The sequence below is a fragment of the Salvelinus alpinus genome, chromosome 24 (assembly GCF_045679555.1).
Source record: "Salvelinus alpinus chromosome 24, SLU_Salpinus.1, whole genome shotgun sequence".
Taxonomy (NCBI): Eukaryota; Metazoa; Chordata; class Actinopteri; order Salmoniformes; family Salmonidae; genus Salvelinus; species Salvelinus alpinus.
In genome coordinates, this window is record NC_092109.1 from 19,704,496 (window position 1) to 19,721,021 (window position 16,526).

Below are 16,526 nucleotides of genomic sequence, written 5' to 3' on the forward strand. Positions count from 1 at the left end.
AAATCTAACCCTCCGTGCTTGAAAAGACACCTACACACACCATCCAACGCATCCTTCCCCCTAGGCAGCTGCGTCATGGGCCGGGTCATTTCCAAACTAACAGAAAACAAGTTTCATTTCCTCTGTGTAACAACCCCGTCTGTTCCGCTACCACCTCTGTCGTCAATACCAGTGGGCCCAGGGCCTGATCAAAGGGGCTCGGGGTTTACCACACAACATCATTGTCCTTCACTCCTACTGGGCTACGGGGCCAGGGGAAGTCCAGCCAAAGCCAGGGACTATCATTTAGACAGAGGGGATGTTTTAATGACTGCTGACGAGTGTCACACTGCCCCAGGGACCCGGCCCCTGACCGGTAAACTGACAGCACAGAGGATATTGGGTTGTGTTTCAGGACAAATAGCTTGCCTTTTCAAGTTAAATAGCTTCACGTTATTTATACAAGTTCAATCAGATCAGCAAAGCAGCTAAAACATGTTATCGATAAGGCAAATGATAGATCTGCTACACAGGGTTTAAACTTTACGGAGTTGAAATGCTTGTCCTTAAATTGCAATGTGTTAAAAACAAATATGCATAATCAAAATTCCATCATTCATAGAAACTTTAACCTCCTGGTTGCTCCTAATCCAGTAAAACTGGCTAGAAGAACAACGTCAAATGTGAGCAGATAAAGACAATGCAGCCTAGCGGTGGAGCTAAGGCTAACCTCTGGGGTAATGGGAGAGAATCCAGCTAGTGGTAATAACCACAGTGCAACCTGACCCTGGCTGCCTTATCTCAGAAGGAACATATGAGCGACCTTTGGACATTTCCTAATCTGTGTGTGGGGAGAGTGGAGCCATTGTGTTTACAGGTGGGCGGAGAGGCACTGTGAATGGAGGGAGTCTGCTCAGGCCTTGGGGGGGTAACTGGACTCCTAGGAAGCAGATGCCCAGTTGAGAACTAGAAGGTTGAGATGACCTTTTCAATGTCTCCTCACGGACAGTCATGTTGATTAGAGGTTAATAATTACATAGTACATTGATGTAGTATTACCATCTGGGTTGTACATTAAATTTACAGTAAGGTTTCTTAGAAGCCTGAAACAGTTTTAAATTGACACACACATCAAAAGTAAAATGTTTAAAGTACTTAAAAAATGAGTATTATCTCAAATAATCTCCTATGGGAGCAGAAACTGAGCAAATTACTGAATTATTACAGTCTGTTCAATCTTAAATGGATCATAACACGCCCCGAGTAATGTATTCAAATCCCTTTATCACTTGTATCTCCTCCACCATAAATATTTCATCGCATTTAATTCCATTGATAAATTCATTGTGAAAGTAAATGGGACTAAAACCATGAATTAAATCAATTACACAATACTGTCATACTACACATCGCTATGCTATTGAGTCGTTTCTTTTCAGGATGAATTTCTCCACAGGGCGAGCGTCGGAGAGAGAAAAGCCTGCGTTACAGTTCTGCCCCTGCCCCGCCAATCCAAAAGCGGGGGACCCCTCGCCTCCCTGACACCCCGTCCATTGGGACGCTCATCTGTCTGCCCGCCTTTGTACTTTACTGTTACTGGTGACATTCTGGTGTCACGGTGAAATGGGTCCCTCCCACGTTGCAGCCTGCGGCGGCGCAACCAGAAACAATGGTCCCCCAAGAGCCGGGGGGACCCAGGAGGCCCAGCTGGGCGCGCTGCCCTAACCCTTCCCCCGGCTCCCATGAAATCGGGAATTATGCGAGCCGTTTCTGATGACAAGTCAGTGTCTGTGTGTCCCAGGCTCTTCCCAGGCTCGGCAAGGTTTAGGGTGAGAAGAGACAACAAGGAGGGATGAGGTTTGAGTCGTCAAGGGTGACCTTTGTGTACAGCCTTGACCTCTGACCCCTGAAGAGATCAAACTATCTCTATCTCACTGTGGGCTCAGGGTTTGGTTCGTCTGTGCTGGTGCCAATATAAGACATTTGGGGGGGGGGGGGGGGGCTCTTCCTTCCTCTTAACTTTATCTCAATAGACTCTCCAATCTAGGGTTGCAAAATTCCAGTAACTTTCCCCAAATCTCCTGGTTTTCCAGAAAACCTGGTTGGAGAATTGATGGAATTTAGGAGGGAATAAGCAGGAAATCTGTGAATCCCCTAACCGGGATTTCAGGAAAAACTTTTTGGGAAAGTTACTTCACAACTCTACTCCTATCAGCTATTGCTTTGTACATATTACAACACAATAATCTATACTGTAAAAAAAGAACACGTGAAACAGGGAGAATCTATAAACTGCCAGGCAGGTTGACAAGGGAGAGAAATGTTGAATATGAGAACAAAGGATGTGATAGATACTGTATGGTCAATGACATGGATTAGCTGACACTATGTGAACCTAGGACCAGTGTATCCATCCTGATACTCTTGAAAAGTTTGCTGTTGTGATTGAGACAGCAGGGGGTGAGATGAACAACCTGCTGAATCTAGGATGAATGGTGAGATGTTAGGGGCCATAATTGTCCTGATTGATTCCTCAGCCTGCTCATGCATGTAGGAGATCTTACCTTGGGATTTTCCAGTATTCCAGACTCGTAGCTGTTGAAACAGACAATGAGAAGGTATGTTGGTGAACACATTCATTCCCTTTGTCATTCTACAGCAGTGTTTCCCAACTAAGCACACCTAATTCTACTTTTCAACTAATCATCAAGCCCTTGATAAGTTGAATCAGGCGTCATTGTCCGGGGAGACAACATAAATGTGTGGCGTTGGGGGTACTCAAGGACCAGAGTTGGGATGCACTGCTCTACAGGATATAGCTAATGTGGGAGACAAATGACCAAAAAGGGCCAATACCGCCAGAAAGTTAAACTTTTCTTGTAAAAAAAGAAGAAAAGTATATTCTTCAACCTTAATTTAACCAGGAAGTATTGTGAGCATCATTGGTGTTCTTCTCACCTGATGTGCATGAGATTGGCATCCATGCTCCAGGGTGCTTTAGGGGTGACGGGCACAGGGATGCCATGTTTCTGGGGGTGATGAAAAGGTCAGAAAAGAGTCAATGATAACAGTATATTAACCGGGTGACACTTCAACTGAGACCGCTCTGAGCAATACATTTTTAATCTGCTAAATTCTGAATAGTCAAACCAATCATATCACCTCCAGCTGTTCTTTAACAATTGTGATTGTTGATTTGACTTAAAATCTGATCATTCCATTATTTATTTGAGTTCAACGTGGTTAATAAAATCATGGGAAGGGAGAAAAGCTTGGTGACTGATGTACACATTGGACTTTCAGCTCACTAAAAGGCCATGATCCCCCTCTAGTGGGCAGAGTGGAGAACACCACCTCATAGACAAACACTGCCAGGCAACATGTTATGAAGAGAACCTATCATAGACTCACTGTCAGGCAACGTGTACTAGGGGTGTTAATATTTAAATGACATTGGGACCTTGCATTTAAAAAAAATCATCCCTAACCGTTTTATTTATTTTAAGCTGCAATGTCACTTTTTGGGCAAACCAACAAAAATCACATTGACAGATATATAACTCACATTTCTTTCTCAATGAAAGCAAGTCTAAGAAGCGGTAGATATAGCACACATAGAACATATCTATGCTTCCCGTTTTTAAGTTTCTTTCTTGCATCTTTTCCTATCGGTTTTGTACACCAACTTCAAACTGCTGAAACCACAATATTTTGGGTTATGCAACAAAATATTTCACAGCGGTTTAGATGGTACAATGATACTCTACACTATATTCGCTTGTCACATAAACTGAAATTAGGCGAACTATTAGAATTTTAGCAACCAGGAAATGGCAGAGCAAACAAAATTCTAATCACAGTGCAGGTTCCGATCATCATAATGAAAGGAAAAATAACAATTTAACAAAATTCCTAACGTGCTGACCACACCGCTCGCGTTTCGTGCTTTGTAAAATAAATGTACACATACACGTTATTCAAATAATTGCACCCGCACGTCTGCATAGCCAGTCGCTAAAATAGAACTTGGTTCTATTTGTGACGCGCTGCAAGTCCTGCCTCTCCCATCTCCTCATAGTTTTTTTTAGGAGCATATACCCACGTCCCATCTCCTCATTGGTTTTTAGGAGCATATACCCACGTCCCATCTCCTCATTGGTTTTTAGGAGCATATACCCACATCCCATCTCATTGGTTTTTAGGAGCATATACCCACAGGGGTGATTGAAAGATGAACTGAGGTCCACACTCCAGTCGGTAGTGGTAATGCACCTTTAAAGTTGGTTGCCAAACACAATATAAAGTCCAAAGAAGAATACATTTCTAGAAACAAACTCGGTTTACCCTTTTATCTGTGGAATAATTGTCGGAGTAATGGACTTTGTGCATTTCAGGTAAAATAACAACCCAATGTTTATATCCCAGGTACCTATATCCTAGGTACCTAAATTGCCATAAATGTTTAACGCTTTTCAACTTGTCTCCAAATTAATATAGTTGGTTCAGAGTTTGTTTTGTTATTTCAACCTGCATATCCTGATTGCGTCTGGTGTGGGTGGACAAAAATCAACATGAGCGCAATGGCGGACGCACGCGCGCGAGCGGTCTGGTCAGCATGTTACGCAACGATGCTGTAACGTTTGTTGGAGGATATATGCATCTTTCAAATTACTTGTCACAGATATAATGCGCTCAGCACGTCATCGTTGTTTACAGTTGGGAAAGTGGCAGAGTCAGACAGGGACGCGACAGCAGCGAAGCCCTGTATGGTAATACTTTGAGAAGTTAAATGAGAAAGTGGTAAAATAAATGCGAGGTGGAATTGAACTACAGTGGTAGGATAGTTGCAACGCTTAACCATCTGAAAAGGGAGGCATCGCGAGACCCAAGCCGTTGCTGGCAGCAGTGCGATAATGGATGGAGTGAGAAAATCACAGCGCTGATTACAGAAATGATTGCAGTTGATATGCAGCCACTGTCAATGGTAAAGGACGTAGGCTTCAATGCACTGATGGCATATATAGAACCAGACTACAAGATGCCAAAAAAATGTAACAGCCCGGATGGAAAAATTGTACAATGATTGCTCTGCAAGTACAAAGGGCGAGCTTTCAAAAACCATACGTGGCGTTAAAAACATATTGTCAGAGGTCTATGAACACGCTGTCATGCATCACTGCAACTGAGAACATGGAGGAGGGACACAGCAGAGAACCTAAAATGGCATTAACTACCGTCATTGTTGAGTGGGAGGGGGACAGCAGTAAGGTGACTGCCGTCTGTTAGGTAGTCAGGTCTGTGCTAGATTGAACGGCACTGCCCCCTAGCGGCCACACACAGGACCAAATGTGAAGTAACGTCATTTAATACCTTTTTTAATCATTTAAACCATTTAAAAATGGCAGTTTAAACTTTCAAATGTTTACATAAGTCACATCCCTAATGTGTATGAAGAGATCCTATCACACACTCACTGCCAGGCAACATGTTATGAAGTGATCCTATCACACACTCACTGCCAGGCAACATGTTATGAAGTGATCCTATCATGTGGAAGTGTTACCTCGGCATACTCCATCAGATCCTTCCTCCCAACGAAGCGATTGTAGAACTCAGGGATCCTCCATGGAGCAATAATCTGAGCGGTAGAGAGAGGAGCGAGGGTTACGCATTTCATTTGTATGGTGCATTATCTGAAGTAACGTTGGATGATGGGACAGTCATGTTGTGTAGTTACAGATGTGTTCATGCAGAGGGGCTGGGGAAGACAGAACTCACCTTAACCTCAGGGTAGAGGGCATAGCAGGTGAGCTCGAATCGGATCTGATCGTTGCCCTGAAAGCCACAGTCAACCATTCAGACACAAAACACTAGTAACATGTCCAGAAAAAAATCTAAAAACTACTAGCAAAGAGAGATAATCAAGCAGGTGATTTCTCACTCACCTAAGACAAGTTAAGGTTCAAATCACTTCCAATGGTAGTTGAAAAAGCATATAAACTGACAAGCTTCCAGTGAGTGACTTCTTGCAGTTACTGTTGGTTGAAGGCTCAATTCAGTGGCATTTGTCTCCACCTACAGTTGGAGCAGGGACACTACATCTCCCCACAGTATCGTTACACTGGTGGCTGACTAATGAATGCCATCGTGGTAGCTGAGAGCTATTTGAATGTGACCTTCCCACTCACTCCAAAAGCTAATTGGGAAAACATTCAGATTTCAACAAAACAGACAAACATCTAAAATGAACCTTGACAGATGTCAACAATTTGCTAATGGCTCCACCTAGCCTTCCAGGTTCTTGTCGGCTCTCCCCTTGCTGATTGACCCCTCACCTTTCCCGTGGCACCGTGGGAGACGTACTGGGCGCCCTCCTGGTGTGCGATCTGGATCTGGCGGCGGGCGATGCAGGGCCGAGCCACTGAAGTGCCCAGCAGGTAGCGGTCCTCGTAGATGGCGCTGGCCTGGACCGACGGCCAGATGAACTCTTCCACAAACTCTGCCCTCAGGTCCTCGATGAACACCTATACATGGAGGGAGGTTACACCTGAACCATTCGTCGTAAAGCTTACGTCAACAAGATTTCACTAAATGCTCCGTTGACATTCTTAATACACAAGCGCAGTCAGTTGAGTTCACCTGCAATGGCTTTGCTTTGTGTTGACAAACTTTTGCTTAAAAATCTTAACTGGCAAGGCAGAAAGAGCGCAGACCTCTGCCAGTGTTAGCTGCTAAGAAGACGACAACCCAGACCTCATATCCTCACGTATCTTTGATAAATCAAAATACGATTTGCCTGTTTAATCATTTCCCGTAACTCTGTGACCCAGATGTCAGGACACATAATTCTAGACCTCAAGAACTGACAATCCAACCTTGAACTGGCTCATCACTCTGTAACCAAAGTAGCAAATGTATCACGGTTCTCATTGTTCAATTGAAAGTTATCAGTTTCATATCAACCAACATCTAATTGTATTTTTATTTTTGCATACATACATACAGTACCGTGAAATTATTTGCCCCCTTTTAAATTTTCTATACTTTGCATATTTTTTTATACTGAATGTTAACAAATCTTCAACCAAAACCTAATATTAGATAAAGGAACCGGAGTGAACAAATAACACAACAATGACATACTCGTTTCATAAACAAAGTTAGGCAACACTCAATGTCCCTGGGTGAGAAAGTAATTTCCCCATAACACTCAATAACTGGTTCTGCCACCTTTAGCCCCAACCAAACCCTTCCACGTCGCTGCGGAGGAATTTTGGCTCTTCCATGCAGAACTGTTGTAACTCAACGACATTTGTGGTTTTCCAAGTCCTGCCACAACATCTCAATTGGGATTAAGTCTCGACTTTGACTAGGCCATTCCAAAACTTAAAATGTGCTGCTTTTTTGCCATTTTCATTTAGACTTGAACGTTTTGGATCATTGTCTTGCTGCATGACCCAGCTGCGCTTCAGCTTCATCTTACAGACGGATGGCCTGACATTCTCCTGTAGAATTATCTGATACAGACAGAGCAGAATTCATGGCTCATTCTATTAAGGCAAGTCGTCCAGGTCCTGAGGCACAAAGCAGCCCCAAACCATCACACTACCATCATTATAATTTACTGTTGGTATGAGGTTCATACTATGAAAATTTGGTTTTCGCCAGACAAAATGGGACCCATGTCGTCAAACAAGTTATACTTTTGAATCATCTGTCCGTAGAACATTCTTCCAAGAGTCTTGATGATCATCCAGGTGCTATTTGGCAAACTTGAGTCAACCTTTTGGACGACACGGTTCCCATTATTCCTGGCGAAAACCAAACACTGCATTCCACAGTAAGAACCTTGTACCAATGGTCCAGACCTAATTCCAATTGAGATGTGTCAGGACTTGAAACGATCAGTTCATGGTTTAAAACTCAAATGTCGCAGAGTTAAAGCAGTTCTGCATGCACTAGTGGGCCAAAATTCCTCCACAGCGATGTGAGACTGATCAACAACTACAGGAAGCGTTTGGTTGGAGTCAATGCAGCTAAAGGTGGTACAACCAGTTATTGAGTGTAAGGGGGCAATTACTTTTTCACAGGGGAATTGGGTGTTGCATAACTTTGTTAATGAAATAAATAATAGATTTGTTATTTGTAAATTCAGGTTCCTTTTATCTGACAACATTCAGTTTCAAAAATATGCAAAAAAAGAGAATCAGAAAAGGGAAAATACTTTGACGGCACTGTATGTAATTCAGAATGACTAATCTTGAGACCCAGAAGAAGAATTTGCTCCGTTTAGCCATGTTTTGTTGTTGTTGCCACCAAGCTATTGGCCTTGGCTTTTTAGCCTCTGGTACTATTAGCCTATGCATTTCTTGTTTATAATTTTTGTGTATTTGTATTGTATCCGCAAGAGATTCTACTGCACTGTTACCTCAACCAGATCCTGGAACTCCTCTTTAACCTTTTCTACCGTGTCCTCCACACCACTATGCTACCTTGTCTTACCAATGTCATGACGCTTAGACTCAGCTTTTTACCTTCTTTGCTCCAAGACTCTCTGCTTTCTTCTTTGCAGCATCAAAGTCCTCTTCTTGTCCAATATTGGCCTGCAAGAAGAGAGTTTGTTACATCTAATCAACTGGTGCCTAAAATAGTATACTACAGCAGTGTTTCAGTGAAAATATTTAATGTTCTCCAAACTTCATTAGCATGTTTTTTACGAGAGCACTTAGTCAGAAAATCAGAGTTTTGAATTCTGCCATACACTCTTTGAATCAGCTATTTTCTCAAAGGAGAAGAGCATGCAAACATTTAAAAACAATATGCTACTTATCCTTCTATTTATAAAATGTCTTGCACAACTAGCAAAATTAGTTTTTGATCACTTTAGACATTTTGGGATTCCACCCTGTAAAAGTACTTTTCCTGTTGACACGATTGGAAAAGTAGTCCCATTTCACACAAGCATACTTTTTTCCACTTTCCCTCTTCTTGCTGCTTCTCCTCAATTACCTTTGACCTTTTTCAAAAGGAGGCCAGAGAAAAAAGGCCTGTGTCTTCATCCCAGGTCCTTCTCACCAGGGACCAAATCTATTGATTGTCACGGATTGGCTGCTGAAGTCCCGTCGCCCACCATTTTAACATTCAGGTCACATCTATGACATGATAACACTGACATAGTTCCACACAGTCTAGCAGTGCACTGCTGCTCCATGAATATCATGGAGGGATTTCTGCTGAGATTGTTGATTAACCATGTCTTTCTCCTTTTGACCGGTAACTCATAAACTAAGACTTAACAAAACCCAGCTCAGACGGGAAAATCAGGTGCGTAGTGAGCCGGCAACCGCAGGATTTCTGGCATGAACATACAGTGCCTTCAGAAAGTATTCAGACCTCTTGACTTTCTACACATTTTGTTACGAAACAGCCTTAATCTAAAATGGATTATATATATTTTAAATCCTCTGCAATCTATACACAACAACCCATAATGACAAAGCGAAAACAGAAATACCTTATTTACTAGGGATGCATATCGGTGACCATATCGGAATCGGACGATATTAGCTAAAATGCCAACATCGGCCCGATGTCTAGTTTAACGCCGATGTGCAACACCGATGTCAAAGCTGACGTGCATACCTATATGACGTAATGACGCCACGTAAAATGTTGCGCTACACATGCAACGCAGCATTCCTAACCTAGCCCACAATGTCTGCTGTGTGGATCGAGCAGTCATTTGAAAGAGTAAGAACATTTCAACGAGACAACTCAAAGGCGAAATCCATTAACGCCAAGATAATGGAATTCATTGCCCTTGACAATCAACCATTCACTGTCGTGGGAGATGTTGGCTTTCACCGACTGGTCGAGCACCGGTACACGTTGCCCTACCGGAGTTACACAGTAATAGTAGTGTCACTGCTATTAGCTTCACGACATATTATGGAACGCCCTTTGGGTCTTTGCATGTCAAAAAAGATACATGTCAAATAACACTATTTGACACGTTAAATAACACATTTCTATTATAAAATGTTGTGTTCTGAATTTGCACATGCAAGCCAAGCGCCACCACTACTATCAGTAGCACTGTCAAAGCTAAACAAAAAAAGTCTGCAAACAAGTAAACACCGGCCAAGAACGATGTGTTTATAATACCACGTTGGTAATAAAGCATAATTTGTTTGACTGCAACTTCTGGGGTAGCTAGCTTTAGCTTGGTATCTAGCTAGCACCAATACAACCAGCCTGAACACAATGACCAGTAGAAACTGCAATCACTCATTATTCTTAGCAATGATTTAGGAATCCTTGTGAGTAAGTATTAGCTAGGTAGCCACTTGTTGTTCGCCTATTGAAATTGAACTTCAGTTCATGAAAATAAATAGCTAGCCAGCTACTTAACCCTGTTTCCCAAAGCTAACGTTATAAGCAGCCTGCTAGCTTCATCTGGCTAGTGAGGCTCGACCAGACCGTGTTGTGAAGCTCGCCACAATAAGGATTAGGCACGGTGGAATTTGCGGTTTGCTTTCAAAATAAAAGTAACTCTTTGAAAGTGATGCAGAAGGTTACAATTGGTAGAATCATGCCATATTCAGACTAGATAATGTTAAACAAGGTTGGAATGTGAAGCAATGAAATGGGGTATCAGTCTACTCGGTGACGCCCACAGAACACAACTGTGAAGAGTTTATGCAAATATTAGCGTTGTAGCTCTTATCGCGGGACTGACTGTGTGAAATCACCTCCCCCGTCAGCCTATTCTGTGTATTGACATTCATATTTCACTGTACAGCTTTACCTAAGGATTGGGGATCAATGAAAACAGTCTGCTTGTTTCCCAACGTCCTCCTCTGAGTTATCAGACTCCAAAACATCCACGTCCCTATGATACTCCCAATCACGGCCGGATGGGATACAGCCTGGATTTAAACAAGGGACTGTAGTGACGCTTCTGGCACAGATGCAGTGCCTTAGACTGCTGCGTCTATGTGTGTGTTAACTATTTAACTGTACTAGAATTCTTAAAAGTCCGCAAAAAAATGTTATATCGGTATCGGGTTTTTTTTGGCAAAGAAAATATTGGAATCGGCCAAAAACTTCCTATCAGTGCATCACTATTATTTACATAATTATTCGGACCCTTTGCTATGAGACTCGCAATTGAGCTCAGGTGCATTCTGTTTCCATTGATCATCCTTGAGATGTTTCTACAACTTAATTGGAGTCCACCTGTGGTAAATTCAATTAATTGGACATGATTTGGAAAGGCACACACCTGTCTATATAAGGTCCCACAGTTGACAGTGCATGTCAGAGCAAAAACCAAGCCATGAGTTTGAAGAAATTGTCCATAGAGATCCGCGACAGGATTGTGTCAAGGCACAGATCTGTGGAAGGGTACCAAAAAATGTCTGCAGCATTGAAGGTCCCCAAGAACACAGTGGCCTCCATCATTCTTAAATGGAAGAAGTTTGGAACCACCAAGACTCTTCCTAGAGCTGGCAGATGGAAGCCACTCCTCAGTAAAAGACACATGACAGTCTGCTTGGAGTTTGCCAAAAGGCACCTAAAGGACTCTGACCATGAGAAACGAGATTATCTGGTCCGATGAAACCAAGATTGAAGTCTTTGGCCTGAATGCCAAGAGTCACGTAAACCAAAAACCATTCCTAAGGTGAAGCGTTTGTGGCAGCATCATGGTGCGGGGATGTTTTTCAGAGGCAGGGATAGGGAGACACGTCAGGATTGAGGCAAAGATGGGGCCTCCCGGGTGGCGCAGTGGTCTAGGGCACTGCATCGCAGTGCTAGCTGCGCCACCAGAGTCTCTGGGTTCGCGCCCAGGCTCTGTCGCAGCCGGCTGCGACCGGGAGGTCCGTGGGGCGACGCACAATTGGCCTAGCGTCGTCCGGGTTAGGTAGGGATATCCTTGTCTCATCGCGCTCCAGCGACTCCTGTGGCGGGCCGGGCGCAGTGCGCGCTAACCAAGGGGGCCAGGTGCACGGTGTTTCCTCCGACACATTGGTGCGGCTGGCTTCCGGGTTGGAGGCGCGCTGTGTTAAGAAGCAGTGCGGCTTGGTTGGGTTGTGCTTCTGAGGACGCATGGCTTTCGACCTTCGTCTCTCCCGAGCCCGTACGGGAGTTGTAGCGATGAGACAAGATAGTAATTACTAGCGATTGGATACCACGAAAATTGGGGAGAAAAGGGGATAAATTAAAAAATAAATATATATAAATAAATAAAAAATGAAAAGGATTGAGGCAAAAATGAATGGAGCAGAGAGATCCTTGATAAAAACCTGGTCCAGAGAGCTCAAGACAGGGGTGAATGTTCACCTTCCAACAGAACAACGACCCTAAGCACACAGCCAAGACAACGCAGGAGTGGCTTCGGGACAAGGTTCTGAATGTTCCTGAGTAGCCCAGCCAGAGACCAGACTTGAACCCGATCAAACATCTCTGGAGAGACCTGAAAATAGCTGTGCAACAACGCTTCCCATCCAACCTGACAGAGCTTGAGAGGATCTGCAGAGAAGAATGGGAGAAACTCCCCTAATACAGGTGTGCCAAGCTTGTAGGGTCATACCTAAGAAGACTCAACGCTGTAGTCGCTGCCAAAGGTGCTTCAACAAAGTACTGAGTAAAGGGTCTGAATACTTACGTAAATGTGATAAAGGTATTATAAATGTGCAACATTTTCTAAAGACCTGTTTTTGCTTTGTCATTATGGGTAATGTATGTAGATTGATGAGTGAAAAAGAACTTTCATCCATGTTAGAATAAGGTTGTAACAAAACATGTAAAAAGGTCAAGGGGTCTGAATACTTTCCGAATGCACTGTAGATACCATTGACTGCCGTTGTGCCTTTGAGAAAGGCACTTCACCCCCTACAATTGCTCAAATGGTGCTACACTGCAGCTGACCCATAGCTTTCAGGCCCTTAGTGTGTCGGGTTGTGAGCATAAAGCCATCTGTTCTCTGCAAGTTCATGGACAATAAGTACATCTCTCTCATTTAATCAACTAAAAAATACACTTGGGGGGGGGGGGGGGGGGCAAGCCATTGTTCCACTTAACTGAGGTAGCTGTGCCTGTCTTTGTCTGCCTCTGTGGTATTCTGAATGCTTGCTTGGCAGAGGTTTTTCTATCACAACCTAACATGAGCAGACAGGGATTTCAACAAGAAAAACAGGTTGCCGATTGGGACAGTGCCTTCCTGCCCGCCCAAAACCAACAGGAGGTGCCATAGCCCTTCAGCATACCCACCCCTTTCTCTAGCCAGACAATGAATAAACAGTTACACAATAGAAAAATCTGCATTGTGTGCAGTTCTGAACTGGCCTAAGGGCAAAAAGTTAATCTAGACTGCTTTTCACCAGCATTATGCAGCCAGATAGCACTTTTGTGGGCGGTTAACTCACTGCTATGGTGAATTAATCCCTTCTTTACAAATACCGAATACTGCATGAAATGAACATTCACTGGGGTTTCAGCTGCACAAGTGAAATATTTAGGATCTAATAGGTTGACCTACAATAAAGGAGAGCACCAACTGGATGGGTGTGTGCTGTCCAACCCCAAGTTATATTGGCCCCACCTGTCACACACTGTTCTTTACCAAGTATGTGATGACATCATATCCTTCTTCCTTCAACCACACCAAGATACAGGAGGTGTCCAGTCCTCCGCTGTAGGCCAGAACCACTGTGCCTTTCGACATGATGATGATTTTCAAATGATGCAGGTCAAAGGGGGCTGTTGTGTCTGGGGGCGAATTATACAATGAAAATACAGAATTTTTCCATATAGAAAATTAATTGGAGTAATACAATTACGGAAATCTCCAATCATCTTCTATCCTGAACATACTCGCGTATTCATAAGGCTGTGACTGGATGCAGGGTGGAAAATGGAAGGATGATGACATCCATCCATTTTCCTGAAAGAATATCATTATAGAAACTAGTAGCAATCTCCAATCGCATAACAATGACTATGGTTACAAACATCTGTAAATATTTAATGGAGAGCAGGTTCCAAATGCTTTCGCTCAATAAATGCACACATGTAAACCACGCATGTTATATTATTAAGTATTCTACTGTTATTCAACACCTGTTGTTAAAAAGCATGCGGCAAATAACATTTGTTTATTAGCTACCTAGTTGGCTAGCTAGCTAACACGCTTCACTGAAATACCAACTGTTGCATTCGAATCAGTCGTTAGTTAGCTACCATGGACTCAATAATCAGCAGCAATCACGCACGATATGACCGTTATCCCGTTTGATGTTTTGATAGCAAGCCAAATGTAAAGTTAAATATTTAAAATATAGGTGACGCCATTTTACAATGATATATGTATTTACCGTTCTAAAAGCTTGACAGTGCGAAATGAAGTCTTCTCTCCAGTCTGGTCTCCACCGTGAACGGAACGCGTGTGCAAATGTATTGGGCGAGATTTTATATACAGCTGCAGCCTTTCAGTAATAGTATCGCCATCTACTGGCTGTTGTTAACCCCTACCACATACAAGTGAACTCATTTTCTTTCCTAGATTCCTATCTGCATTTCTTTGCTCCCTTTCCTAGCTCCTTTTATTTTCTTCCTTTCCTGTCTACTGGCTGTGGTTAATTCCTACCACATACATGTGAACTCCTTTTCTTTCCTAGATTCCTTTCCTCACTCCCTTTCATTTAATATCCAAACTCCCTTTCTTTTCCTCCTTTACTAGCTTAATTTCCTAATTTCCTTTCATTCCATACCTCCCTTCCTCATGTCCTTCCTAGCTTATTCCTTTAGAGGAAAGAGAATTAAGGAAGCAAGGAAAGGAAACTAGGATAGGTGGAAATGAACTAGGAAAGGAGATAAGGAAAGTGAGACAGGGATGGAGGAGAGGAAAGGGTGGTAGGGAAGGAAAGGAAGCTAGGAAAGGAAAAGTTCACATGTATGTGGTAGGGATTAACCACAGCCAGTAGAGGAAAGAAAGTTAGGAAAAGAGGAAAGGAAGCAAGGAAAGGATGAAAGGAATATAGGAAAGTAGGAGTTCACATGTATGTGGTAAGGATTAACCACAGCCAGAAGATGGCAATAGTATTGGTTTTAGGTTTTAGTGACAGGTTAGTTTTACTCACAGGCTGCAGCAGGGCTGCAGTAATTGCAAAATTCAGGAACACCAACAGCCAATCAAAACTCGACTACCTTTGGAGGGGGTGTATGGAATGGGTGTGATGAGTCAGAAAATCTGCTGTCTCAGCCACTGCCTGTCACAAAGGGAGTACCCCAAGGCTCAATCCTAGGCCCCACGCTCTTTTCAATTTACATCAACATAGCTCAGGCAGTAGGAAGCTCTCATTCATTTATATGCAGGTGATACAGTTTTATACTCAGCTGGCCCCTCCCCAGATTTTGAGTTAAATGCTCACAACAAGGCTTTCTTAGTGTCCAACAAGCTTTCTCTACCCTTAACCTTGTTCTGAACAACTCCAAAACAAAGGTCATGTGGTTTGGTAAGAAGAACGCCCCTCTCCCCACAGGTGTGATTACTACCTCTGAGGGTTTAGAGCTTGAGGTAGTCACCTTATACAAGTACTTGGGAGTATGGCTAGACGGTACACTGTCCTTCTCTCAGCACATATCAAAGCTGCAGGCTAAAGTTAAATCTAGACTGGGTTTCCTCTATCGTAATCGCTCCTCTTTCACCCCAGCTGTCAAACTAACCCCGATTCAGATGACCATCCTACCCATGCTAGATTACGGAGACGTAATTTACAGATTGGCTGGTAAGGGTGCTCTAGAGCCATCAGATTTGCCTCCAATGCTCCTTATAGGATACATCACTGCACTCTATACCCCTCTGTAAACTGGTCATCTTTGTATACCTGTTGCAAGACCCACTAGTTGATGCTTATTTATAAAACCCTCTTAGGCCTCACTCTCCCCTTTCTGAGATATCTACTGCAGCCCTCATCCTCCACATACACCGTTCTGACAGTCACATTCTATTAAAGGTCCCCAAAGCACACACATCCCTGGGTCGCTCGTCTTTTCAGTTCGCTGCAGCGACTGGAACAAGCTGCAACAATCACTCTAACTGGACATCTCTTCAAAGACTCAATCATTGACACTCTTACTGACAGTTGTGGCTGCTTTCCGTGATGTGTTGTTGTCGCTACCTTCTAGCCCTTTGTGCTGTTGTCTGTGCCCAATGATTTGATCCATGTTTTGTGTCGCTACCATGTTGTTGTCATGTGTTGCTATCATGCTATGTTGTTTTCTTTGGTCTCTCTTTATCTAGTGTTGTCTCTCTTGTCGTGATGTGTGTTTTGTCCTATATTTATATCTTTTTTAATCCTATCCCGTCACCGAGGCCTTTTTGGTAGGCCATCACTGTAAATAAGAATTTGTTCTTAACTGACTTGCCTGGTTAAATAAAGGTTAAATAAAAATAAATGAGTCAGAAGGGGAAGAAGACCGGCCCCTGGTTGTGAGTTTAGCCAAAGATTAATAGAGCAAGAATGATAAAAACCTCAATATAAAAA

The 16,526-nt window shown here is 43.1% G+C and overlaps 1 protein-coding gene across 1 annotated transcript in view; it reads right to left on the reverse strand.

Annotated features, from left to right (window-relative positions):
- Positions 1-14,485, reverse strand: part of ass1 (argininosuccinate synthase 1) — a 30,577-nt gene extending 16,092 nt beyond the window's left edge. Inside the window, exons 1-8 of the mRNA XM_071363877.1 lie at positions 14,355-14,485; positions 13,604-13,749; positions 8,514-8,582; positions 6,315-6,503; positions 5,758-5,814; positions 5,543-5,617; positions 2,938-3,008; positions 2,544-2,574 (exon numbers count right to left, since the gene is read on the reverse strand). Coding sequence (XP_071219978.1) covers positions 2,544-2,574; positions 2,938-3,008; positions 5,543-5,617; positions 5,758-5,814; positions 6,315-6,503; positions 8,514-8,582; positions 13,604-13,705 — 594 coding nt within the window. The 5' untranslated portion in view covers positions 13,706-13,749; positions 14,355-14,485. The remainder of the gene's footprint in view (positions 1-2,543; positions 2,575-2,937; positions 3,009-5,542; positions 5,618-5,757; positions 5,815-6,314; positions 6,504-8,513; positions 8,583-13,603; positions 13,750-14,354) is intronic.
- Between the last annotated feature and the right edge of the window lie 2,041 nt (positions 14,486-16,526).